Source organism: Etheostoma cragini, chromosome 5 (genome assembly GCF_013103735.1).
Source record: "Etheostoma cragini isolate CJK2018 chromosome 5, CSU_Ecrag_1.0, whole genome shotgun sequence".
Lineage (NCBI taxonomy): Eukaryota > Metazoa > Chordata > Actinopteri > Perciformes > Percidae > Etheostoma > Etheostoma cragini.
The window spans coordinates 22,616,442-22,627,325 of NC_048411.1; the positions used below are offsets into that span (position 1 = coordinate 22,616,442).

The following is a 10,884-nucleotide window of genomic DNA, read 5'->3' on the forward strand; positions in this document are numbered from 1 at the left end:
CCGCTCTGGCTCAAAACCTCTACAGTTGTGACGCAGGGCAAAGGCGTTTCCAGTGATGCATGATGGTCATTGTCGTTTGTTTTTTTCAGGGCGGACCCTGTTTTTTCAGCAGGGTTCAAGGATCTTGTTTTTAACATATTCTGACCCTCATCATAATCCAAAGGGAAACATGAAGAACTAAAAACTGTTATTAAGTTGCAGCGCTGTTATTATCCTGCACGTCGGCAGCTTCTGGACAAGGTAAGACGACGGTTCGTGGATTTACCTTAGCCCAGCATGCTAATGTTAGCTAAGTTAGTTAGCTAACAAGTATTGACATTTGTATTTGTGACGTCTGCAGTTTTTTGCATTTATAGATGTTGTTTACCCGAACGTATTATATCAAGAGGTGAATACAGTTAAAAGCCTAATTTAACCTCTTATGAAATAGTATAAGGTTTATGGTAAATCTGTTATGAATGATTAACTTGGGTGACCTAATTTCTGTTCAGCATACATTTATGGTGACTTAAAAGCTATCCCAGACTATATTACATTACATCTTAAGCATATTTTTGCACAGTATTGACATAAATCTGTGTATTATATTGTTACAGCCGTGTTGTGGTTAAATAGGATCAGGAATGTGTAGTGGGGGGGTCGTCCACTGATATGTGACACCATAGTTGTGTTGTTTCGGAGACATCATTTATAACCCCCCCCCCCCCTAGCTCTACTTGGGGAAACAGTTGTTGTGACCTTTTTGCATGCAATGCAGCCCCATTTAAATATGTTGTTTTCCAGGATGAGGGATCTTCAAGCCATTGACAGCTTGCTCTTGAAAGAGTTAATGTCATGTCGTGCAAACGAGTACAACTTTCTTCCCAGAGAGGCTGGCCTAAAGCTGATGGAGTCGGCTTCCACAGAGGTTACCCACTGACCCACTTTGACATTTCTGACTGTCTGTGAAGGCTTATGGGTTGTATAAGGCTTATTGCTTAAAATATATTCTGTTCCCAGGGATGTCTATCTAATATATAGTATTTATTTCAGAATCACAGTGGAGTGTCTGCAAAATGCAGAGACGCCAGAGTGGAAGAACTGTGGGGCCTGACCAGTTTCTTTGGATACAGCACACAAACGTTTGTTCAAGCGGTCAATTTGCTTGATAGATTCCTTGCCATTATGAAGGTAGGAATTTAACAAAGTATAACATGTAGTTTCAAGTTAGAACTTTGCATGCCTTAAAGCACATTTCTATCACTAGTAAAAAGAAAACACGACCACAATGTCCTTGTTTGACTTTGACTCATGGGATATTGAATCACACGACTTATCACTGTTGTGTCATTGTGTCAGGTGCAACCCAAACACTTGCCCTGTATTGGAGTCTGCTGTCTTCACATTGTTGCCAAAATGGTTGAGGAAGAGAACAATGTCTCACCTACGCATGAACTCATCCGCATCAGCCAAAGCAAGTTCACTGTCTCAGACCTGTGTCGTATGGAGAAGATCATCTCAGAGAAGCTCAGTGTGGAGCCTGAAACAGTGACAGCCTTAACCTTTCTACACCTCTACTACACAGCCTTTACATCCCTATCTGCTGGAAGGTACACATTTAATTTTAATTTGGTTACTCTTGTTGTTATTGCTGACGCATTGCTCCAGTTTGCATGGAGTTGGTCAAATTGATTCTGCTTTATGAGCTTTGTATTGGCGGATCACATTCCGCTCCCTCTATATTTTAAGGGAGGAGATCCCAAGCATTGGGAGACTGGAAGCCCAGCTAAAAGCCTGCTTATGCCGGCTTGTTTTCTCTAAAGCAAAAGTAAGGCTTGTTCTCCGGTGAAAATTTCACTGCATAGCTGCATTCACACTTTTAGTCATGGGATTTATTAATCTGCTATTTTTCTCCTTCACAGCCATCAGTGCTGGCACTGTCCCTCATTGCTCAAGAGTTTGAAGCCCTCCAGTCCATCACCTTGTTGAAGATTGTACAGCAATTCCAAAGACACCTAAAGGTATAAAAAGAGTAGGGCTGCAACAACTGATAGTTTTTTCAATAATCAATTTTGTTTTCTTCTGCATCTGCATGTATTGAAAAATTTACACAACAAGTTATTAAAGACCATGGCTATGTTCTCAAATATCTTGTTTTGTCCAACCAATTGTCTAAGTGAAAAATATTCAGTTACCATTGATACTATAATATTGAGCAACATTTCCTTGTTGCTAATATGCTAATGTTTTGTTTCTTTACTCCTCCAATTCCAACATTTCTTACACATATCTGATTTGTATTATTAATACTTGTGTTGAAATTATACAATGTGGAAAAAACAAAGGTTGATGTCAGCATATTTTAAGACTTAAGATTTTAAGATTTTTGTCTTTCGATGTTTCCTTTTTGTCGTCTTCACAGATCAGCAACAGCGAGTTGCTCCACTGGAAGGAACTTGTGGCCCAATGCATGACTGAATACTGTTCAAGTGAATGTAACAAACCGGACAACAAAAAGCTTGTTTGGATCGTTTCCAGGAGAACGGCACAGAATCTTCAGGCCAATCACTTCAGTGTGCCCGGCCTGCCAACTATTCCTGAGGGGAGCTGGGACGAGAGTGAGAGGTTAATAGTCCAGTTTTTCCATTTCCTCAAATTCATGACTCAGAAAAATTGCATCTGCTAACACTAATTAAAAAAGAAAACCGTTTCATTTTAGAGTTGAACTGGATACACAAATGGTTAAATGAGTATTGGAGAAGAGAGTCTTAATTTGCTACAATTTATTAGATCACTCTTGCCTTATTGCCATAGTTGGTATCACTCTGAAGTAGCGTTGCAACTAACAATTACTTTCTTCATGGATTAATCTTTCAATTATTCTTTGGATCAATCTTTTAGTCTCTTTTAGATCAATCTTTTAGTCTGTCCATCCCAGTGTCACAGAACCCAAGTTTTCTTGTTTTGTCTCATCAACCATCCAAAAAACAGTCAATTAGTACTTGATATATGACTTAATCAATTAGCAAAATTGTTGCAGATTAAATGGACGTTCCAGAAATGTTGTACTGCACTATTAAGTTTAGGAACTTACAAGAGATAGACTTTTTAAAAGAATGGTCAAATTGAGCATACCCAGACTCTTAGTTTCTAGAATGATTCATTTTATTAAAACATTGTTCAAAGGCATTTATTCATTAGACTCCCCGTGTAAAAAGCCACGTCTTTTATACGCCATACTTTCTGTTTGTAACACAGGCTTTTTGTTTTCTGAACCGTCACCAAGCCAAAAACACTAGGGTTCTTTTCTTAAGATACAACTATTATTCTACATGTCTGTTCAGTCATCAATTAATCAGCTAGTTGTTTCAGCTCCACCTTGAAGCACTGAGTATTAAGCCTTGCATTCTCTCCTAGTGAGGACTCCTGTGAGGACATGAGCTGTAGCGAAGACAGCCCATGCGGCTCACCAGGAAGTGACGGCGAAGGAGCCTTCTTCCCCTCCACCTTTCTCAACCGCAAAAAGTGATGAGTCCTCATTGTGGAGAAGGGACAGCTGTGTATTTGTACCCTGAACTGTACCTGATTTAGGGTGGTCACCGTGTTTCTGAGAAAACCTGTTTCACTTGTTATACCACTGTTTAGGGACGACAAGTGACGGGTCTTAATCAAGTGCCTGTTGATTCAGTTTACTGTCTGTGTCTTTATTGTTAAAAAACAAACATATCTTATAAATGCAAAATGGAAAATTGCAAAATATTGGCAGCTTGATGGCTATGTTTCTGGATGTCTTCTTCCAAGATGTTCTCATTGGGTTTGTTTGTGTCTGAGCCGGCACATTCCAGGAAAAGCAGTGAAGCACAACCTAGAACTTGTGTATGTCAGTCGTGAGGTACACTTACTGTTGAATAGTACCAGCTAACACACAAGCACATCCTCAATCTTTTCTTTTTAAACCTGTTTTTTTACTCAGTACCATACATATAGACAGTATTCTGCAAGCGTATGTTATATGTTTACACAATCCTAATGTGACATATAGAACATAGTGGTGTGAAACTATCAGACTGTATATGCATGGATACATTAAAATGTGATAATGAATTGATTTTGTCTGTTTACCAAAATAAGCTTACTGTAAAAAAAAGTTTAAAAAAAATGTATATAACATGTAAAAAAAAAGGAGTAAAAATATTGTACCTTTTGTGAATGCTACATAATATCTGTTGTATTTGGAAATAATGTGGATGTTGGAAGGGTCTGAATTAATCCTTCCAAAGAATAAATTTAAAAAAAATCTTTTTATCTACCACATTTTTTTTGTTTTAATTTACTTGTATTTTGAATTATCCACCAGTGGTGGACAAGTTGTTGCTGAAGTTATTTTAAAGTTCACACTTGTATTTAAACTGAATTCTGTCAGACCAGCAATCATTGTGGGTCAAGAAGAGTATTGTCATTGATAATGTACGTTGACTCTTTGAGACCAGAATGAAACACTGATTTATTCTAGTTCATTTGAGTGGTTTAAATGACGTACACTGAAGAACTGTAACATCAGCTGACTTTTTTTCCATTACCCGTCCTTAAGAATTACTTAAAAAACAAACAAGATGGCTGTAACAAAGTTAGTTATGTGTTCTGGGTCCTGTTTTGTATGAAGAAGTACTCCAGGTTAGCAATACCATAGTGTAAAGTAAAAGTATGAAAATACTCGTTACTAGTAAAAGTCCTGAATTTACAAATTACAAGTACCAAAAGTATTAGTACTCACCATGCAGAATGGCCTATTTCTGGATTGTGTGTGTGTGTGTTTGTGTATATATGGTACACACATGTTATTATTGAATCATACTTATTGATGCATTCACGTATTCATCACTTTAATGTTGCAGTTGGTAAAGGTGAGGCACATTTTAATTTTCTTTTTAACTTTAGATACAGCTCCTTCCTGGGATCAATAAAGTTTTAACTTAAACTATAATACATTTCTTTGTTGATTATATTTTGTATTCAAAAGCTAATTCTGCAAAGTAAATAAAGTTAGTGGGGTAAGACGTACAATAATCACCACTGATATGTCATGGAGTAGAAGAATAGTTTAAAATGGAAATACTCAATTCCAGTATATCATATTTACTTGAGTAAAGCACTATATTAGATGGCAGAGGGTAAAAATTTGAGGATTTGACTAGGAGATCTTTCCTCCCCCGTTCTACTTCTATTCCATTCAATTTATTGTTGGACAAGCTGCGTGCGTGCGCGCGTGTGTGTGTGTGTGTGTGAGAGAGAGAGAGAGAGAGAGTGAAGGGGTGGAGGTGGTTGTGATTTTGCTGCTGGTGGTGGACGGGGCTTGTCTTTTAGCTGGCTGGCTGTGTTGACACGCATTTTTGCTCCATCTCCATGATTAAACCGGAAGCCTGGAGGGAAGTCGCAGCGGAGTGTGAAGCAGCAGAAGAAGCAGCAGTCAGGGGGAATGAGAGCGGACCGAGCCGCGGCATCTTCACCATGCAGCCGACCAGCACCACCAGCCGTCCATTTTATACGATTATATGAGCCCACGAGAGCCAGTGTGCCTGTATCTTGCAGACAGGCAGCGTGCAGACCCGGCGATGACAACATAGGCCGACGCCTCGCTGCAGCTTCATACAGGGAATGAAAACGCTCCCAAGATGGTCCGCATCGCCAAGGCCCTGGGTTTGGTTATTCTGTGCGTCGCTGTGCTCATCCTGTCGCTCATCAGCTATGTGTCCCTGAGAAAAGACAGCCTCTTCACCTCCTCTAAATATTACATGGGAGGTCCGAGGATTATGTTCCACGCAGGATTTCGGTGAGTGATGAGCGTTGTTTAGTTGATGTGATGCAGATGATCATTGTTGCCAACATAAACACAGGCACAGGCCTTGCTTGCACGAAACAACCTGGATGTGATGCACAAGCTCAACACATCACTTTCACTTACATTTGGGCCGAATGCTTCTTGTCAATCAAACAAACAGTGAGCTGTCCGAGGTGCTGATGTTGTTGCCATGGGCGATGAATGTCGTGAAGTACTTCACATTGCTTACATTTGTGGAAAGTACAATTACCCAAGTATTGTGTTTAATGCAATTTAGAGGTAATGCTCACTACATTTCAGAGGGAAATATTGTTTCTTTTATATCTTTTTACACCTCTACATTTATTTTACTTTCATAGTTACTTTCATTATAAAAAAAACATATGATATAGCCTATGATTTTATGATTTGATGCAGTACAATACTACTAATCCACCCAGTAGCCTAGTACAATATATGAAGTGTCTGAAATTGGCTCCACAAACTAACAACATTACAATGCTCTAACATCTACAGGATATGTTAATAAAAACAGAATCTTACATTTCTGTAATAACTTATCACTGTAAAATGAGCTATTCTGCACAATGGATGCTAATAATACTTTTGTAGTTCAACAGAAGTAACATTTAAAATGCATGACTTTGACTTGTAATAAAAAGCATTTTTTACACCAAGGTATTTTTACGTTTACTTAAGTAGAATATTTGAATATCTCTCCCACCACTGTCATTTTATAAATGAGATGCATTCAAATGATCAACAACCATAAATGTATGTAAACTAGTGAACATTAGCCCCCCCTCCAACCTTTATGAAGCTAAAACATGAATTCCTCATCTGAAAAATACATTTAAATAGAGAATGGTTCCCACTTTCTGACAAAATAATTATATGTTGTAACGTTAGGCTTTTTAATTGTTATTTGGCAGGTGTTCCTTTATATTTTTATCAATAATGCAGTTATAAATGTCGGTAATCCATTGCCCATGTCATTAAGAAAGGGTTTTTAATCCATCTAATCTGCAGTTGTAAATGTCAGTAAACTGTCGATAAATGGATTTCGGTGCAGATCCAGTGGAGCTCTTTCCCAGAAGCTATAAGTGGTCAAACAGTCCACCCAGTCAAAGGAATTTCCACAACCTGGCAACCCAAAAGTTCTTGTTATTAAGGGTCTATAATCTAATATTTGAAAATGGTTTCAAGTTTCCACTGGCTGCTGCATTTGAATGTTAAAAAACGTTTCATTTAACATTTTTTTTCAAACATGGAGAATCCGACTAAGATGATTTCCAACAACAGCCAGACAATGGCCAACATTAACGCTGTTAGTGGCTTTATAAAAACTCCTTGCCTTCTCATAATAATCAAACAGATGTGTGTTGATGTCTTGTTTAAGAAAACCATCTGTATCGCTTTATATCCCTCTAAGACAAGAACAACCAGAAACAAATGAGTAGTTCAGACATGGATTACAAGGTGTCTGAGAATTACATTTCTCATTTGTTGTTCTAAGGTCTCAGTTTGCCATGAATTTCCTGGACCCCTCCTTCATCCCCTTAACTAACGCCCTGAACGAGGAGCTCCAGGGAAAACCGTCCAGATGGAGGTTCAACAAGACAGCTTTTTCTAAGCAGAGGTGAGCGGTGTTTATTTTCTTTCTTCTTTTCACTACTTTTATTCGATAACTTTAGTTACTTTACAAATTGAGAAATGTACCAAGATCTTAAAAAATATAACGGTTTTCTCAAATGCGAGAGAATGCTGCGTTTCCTTTTAATAATTTCAACAAATCTTTAATAATTGAGGTTTTGACTGTTGGTTGGATAAACAAAGGATTGGGAAGATGTCACTTTGCATGAATATGACCTCATTTAATTTTTTGGAATATTTACAAACCAAACAATCAATCGATTCATGAAGAAAATGATTAACAGATTATTCTACAATGAAGATCATCATTAGTTGCAGTCTGATAATTTTTTTTTCAAATTAAGCTCCACCTCAAGAATTTGCAACGCTTTAAAAAATCCTGCTTTTGTGTTAATGCATGAATAATAATATAGTACATAATAGCGCCCAATGCAGGACTTTTAATTAGTACACATTGTGATATTGCTACTTAAGTTAAAGATCTTAGTATTTCCTCCGCTACTGCCTGTCACAGTGTTAAAGTGTTTTTTTCTCTTTTCAGGAAAGATATCTTCAGCTACATCGACATTCCCACCAACTTCTCCCTCACAAAGAACAGTGTGCGTGTAGGCCAGCTGATGCACTTTGACTACTCCAGCCACAAGTACGTCTTCTCCATCAGCAACAACTTGAAATCACTGCTCCCAGACACCTCCCCCATCCACAACAAGCATTACAGCATGTGTGCCGTGGTGGGCAACAGCGGCATCCTGACGGGAAGCCATTGCGGCCCAGAGATCGACCAGGCCGACTTTGTCTTTCGCTGCAACTTCGCTCCAACAGAGTTCTACTCCAAGGACGTGGGCAAGAAGACCAACCTGACCACCTTTAACCCCAGCATCCTGGAGAGATACTACAATAATCTGCTGACCATTCAAGACAGGAATAATTTCTTCCTCAACCTGAAGAAACTGGAGGGAGCCATCCTGTGGATCCCTGCCTTCTTCCTTCATACCTCAGCGACAGTAACCAGGACCCTGGTAGACTTCTTTGTGGAGCACAAGAAACAGCTGAAGATCGAACTGGCCTGGCCGGGAAACATCATGCACGATGTCAACAAGTAAGAGTGTTGATCTGATTGTTAGTTCCGATTTTGTCAACTGACGTAAAAGTAAGTTATGTGTGTATCAGCAAAATGTAATAGTACTTATTCCGCAGCTATATGTCAGGATTTAACTATTTTGTAGGATGTTTATTTCTTAAAATTACTGCTGGATTAATATGTTTGTTGCATTTAATTGCTGAAGATGTTTATGGCTGTGCTAATTTTAACACTTTACCTACTGTTGGATAGTTTAATTTACAGTAATGCATCATTTTCTTTAAGATCATCAGATGTTTGTCGCTCTCCTCTGAGAACCACGTATCTCTAAATTGTAACTTTTTCATGAGCTCAGTACAGCTCTGTTTTCAGCTTTGTGACAACACATTTAACCAGCTGATCCAAGAGGGGTTTAAATAGTTTACAGTGGCTTGAGAAAGTTTACACACCCGTGCTAAAGTTTATTAAAAAGAGGAATAAAAAAACTGGGAAAATACAACCTTTTAAGGACACCAATTTTCTTTTTGAATAAATAATGTTTTGGAAATAAATAAATGTTCTTCCTTAAATTCAATTAAATTGGTACATTCCCATAGAGGCAGGCACATTTTTATTATTAAGGCCAGTTATTTCATGGATCCTGGATACTATGCATCCTGATAGAGTTCCCTTGGCCTTTGGAATTAAAATAGCCCCACATCATCACATACCATTTACCATACATAGAGATAGGCATGGGGAACTTTCCATAAGATCATCTCTCAATGCAAAATAAACCAGCTATTACTCTAACTGAAATAACACCATGCCAATCTCCAGTTATGGTGAAGGATTTGTGATGATATGAGGTTAGTTTAATTCCAAAGGCCAAGGGAACTTTATTAGGATGCAAAGTATCCTGGATCCATGAAATAACCAACCTTTAAAATTAAAAAATGTATACAGTATGTATTTTAAGGAAGAACATTTATTTATTTACAATACATTATTTATTCACAGAGAAAATTGGTGTCCTTAACAGTCTGTGTTTTCCGATTTTTCTTTTAAATGAATGCCTTAAGATCAATTTCCAAAAGATTTTTTTTTATAATCTACTTTAGCATGGGTGTGTAACCTTTCTCAAGCCACTGTATTTAGCTGAAGAAGTAAGAACTGTAACACTTAAATTAACACATCATCCTTCAGTTTATCATACACATTCACGTTCAAAATCATTAAATTTGGATTGTTTTCAATTAAAATCTGAAAAGTAATCAAAGCTGTTGTGGAGTAAAAAGTACAACATTTCTCTATGAAATGTAGTGGAGTATAACATTGCAAAATATATGTAAATACTCAAAGTACAAGTAATTTCTACTGAAGCACAGTACTTGAGTAAATGTACTTGTTTTGTTGTTTCCACCACTGCCTACAGTCATAAAGAAAGTGGGATTATGAGGGTTAGGGGAATGAAGGATTAATCCTGCTATTCTGCTTTTAGAGGTAATATGAATTTCATTTCAGATTTTTGGATGACTGATTTATCTTTTCTCCCTTACAGATACTGGAAGACTAAAAACCTCTCCCCCAAACGTCTCAGCACTGGGATCCTAATGTACACGCTGGCCTCCGCCATGTGCGACGAGATCCATCTCTACGGCTTCTGGCCTTTTGGCTGGGACCCCAACACGGGCAAGGATCTGCCTTACCACTACTACGACAAGAAAGGGACCAAATTCACCACCAAGTGGCAGGAGACCCACCAGCTGCCCAGCGAGTTCAAGTTGCTCTACAAGCTGCACAGAGAAGGCGTGATTAAACTCAGCCTGACGCACTGCTCTTAGACATACGGTTCGATGGAGGGCTTCTAAGCGGTGACTTCAGAGACCCAGATACATCTGCTCAGCTCAAACGTCTGTCGTGACCCACAATGCATGAGAAGTGCTAAGGCTATTTACGACAAAACACACACTCACATCCTGCTGTAATTGTACATGAAGATGTCACAGACGTATCACAGCATTGTTACTAATTTATTCGGTATATTGTTGTCTTCAGCACTACATAGTTAGGACTTTTTACGCTGCTCGGTTGCTTCCATTACTGTCCTGTGCATGGCTGCCGGCCGTGGCTAAACAGCTCAAACTATTTTAACTGGAGTTTTTTAGGGGGATTCAAAACAAATAGTTGAATCGTCCAGTTGTGTTTAACACAGTATTGATTGAATGATCGCCTTTGACAACAGTATACTGATTCTGTAGACAGAAATCACTGCCTAATCTCAGGGAAGGAGTTAGATCAGTGTTTATGTAATCAAATGTGATGCCTCAAGAGAGGAGCAGTTCCTGTTTCA

The 10,884-nt window shown here is 38.4% G+C and overlaps 2 protein-coding genes across 3 annotated transcripts in view; both read left to right on the plus strand.

Annotated features, from left to right (window-relative positions):
- The first annotated feature begins 89 nt into the window (after window positions 1-89).
- LOC117944214 (cyclin-G2-like) lies at window positions 90-4,556 on the plus strand. 2 transcript variants are annotated; one of them, XM_034870816.1, is made up of 8 exons: window positions 90-240; window positions 784-907; window positions 1,033-1,170; window positions 1,339-1,589; window positions 1,729-1,807; window positions 1,902-2,000; window positions 2,402-2,604; window positions 3,397-4,556. In XM_034870816.1, the coding sequence occupies exons 2-8, from the start codon at window positions 785-787 to the stop codon at window positions 3,506-3,508; spliced, it is 1,005 nt and encodes a 334-aa protein (XP_034726707.1). In that variant the 5' UTR covers window positions 90-240; window position 784; the 3' UTR covers window positions 3,509-4,556. The 2 variants fall into 2 exon arrangements, with proteins under 2 accessions (XP_034726707.1, XP_034726706.1); XM_034870815.1 differs by lacking the exon at window positions 90-240 and having other exon boundaries at window positions 624-907.
- Window positions 4,557-5,286: 730 nt separating this feature from the next.
- Window positions 5,287-10,884, plus strand: part of LOC117945535 (sia-alpha-2,3-Gal-beta-1,4-GlcNAc-R:alpha 2,8-sialyltransferase-like) — a 6,075-nt gene continuing 477 nt past the window's right edge. Inside the window, exons 1-4 of the mRNA XM_034873095.1 lie at window positions 5,287-5,809; window positions 7,335-7,457; window positions 8,013-8,570; window positions 10,093-10,884. The exon at window positions 10,093-10,884 is cut by the window's right edge and continues 477 nt beyond it. Coding sequence (XP_034728986.1) covers window positions 5,652-5,809; window positions 7,335-7,457; window positions 8,013-8,570; window positions 10,093-10,375 — 1,122 coding nt within the window. The 5' untranslated portion in view covers window positions 5,287-5,651 and the 3' untranslated portion in view covers window positions 10,376-10,884. The remainder of the gene's footprint in view (window positions 5,810-7,334; window positions 7,458-8,012; window positions 8,571-10,092) is intronic.

Bases quoted from the DNA above. Each gene is read 5' to 3' on its own strand.
- LOC117944214 (XM_034870815.1), top strand. From the start codon at position 752: ATGCAGCCCCATTTAAATATGTTGTTTTCCAGGATGAGGGATCTTCAA. The intron at 908-1,032 runs GTTACCCACTGA...TATTTATTTCAG, and splicing joins TGGAGTCGGCTTCCACAGAG to AATCACAGTGGAGTGTCTGC. The intron at 1,590-1,728 runs GTACACATTTAA...CTATATTTTAAG, and splicing joins ACATCCCTATCTGCTGGAAG to GGAGGAGATCCCAAGCATTG.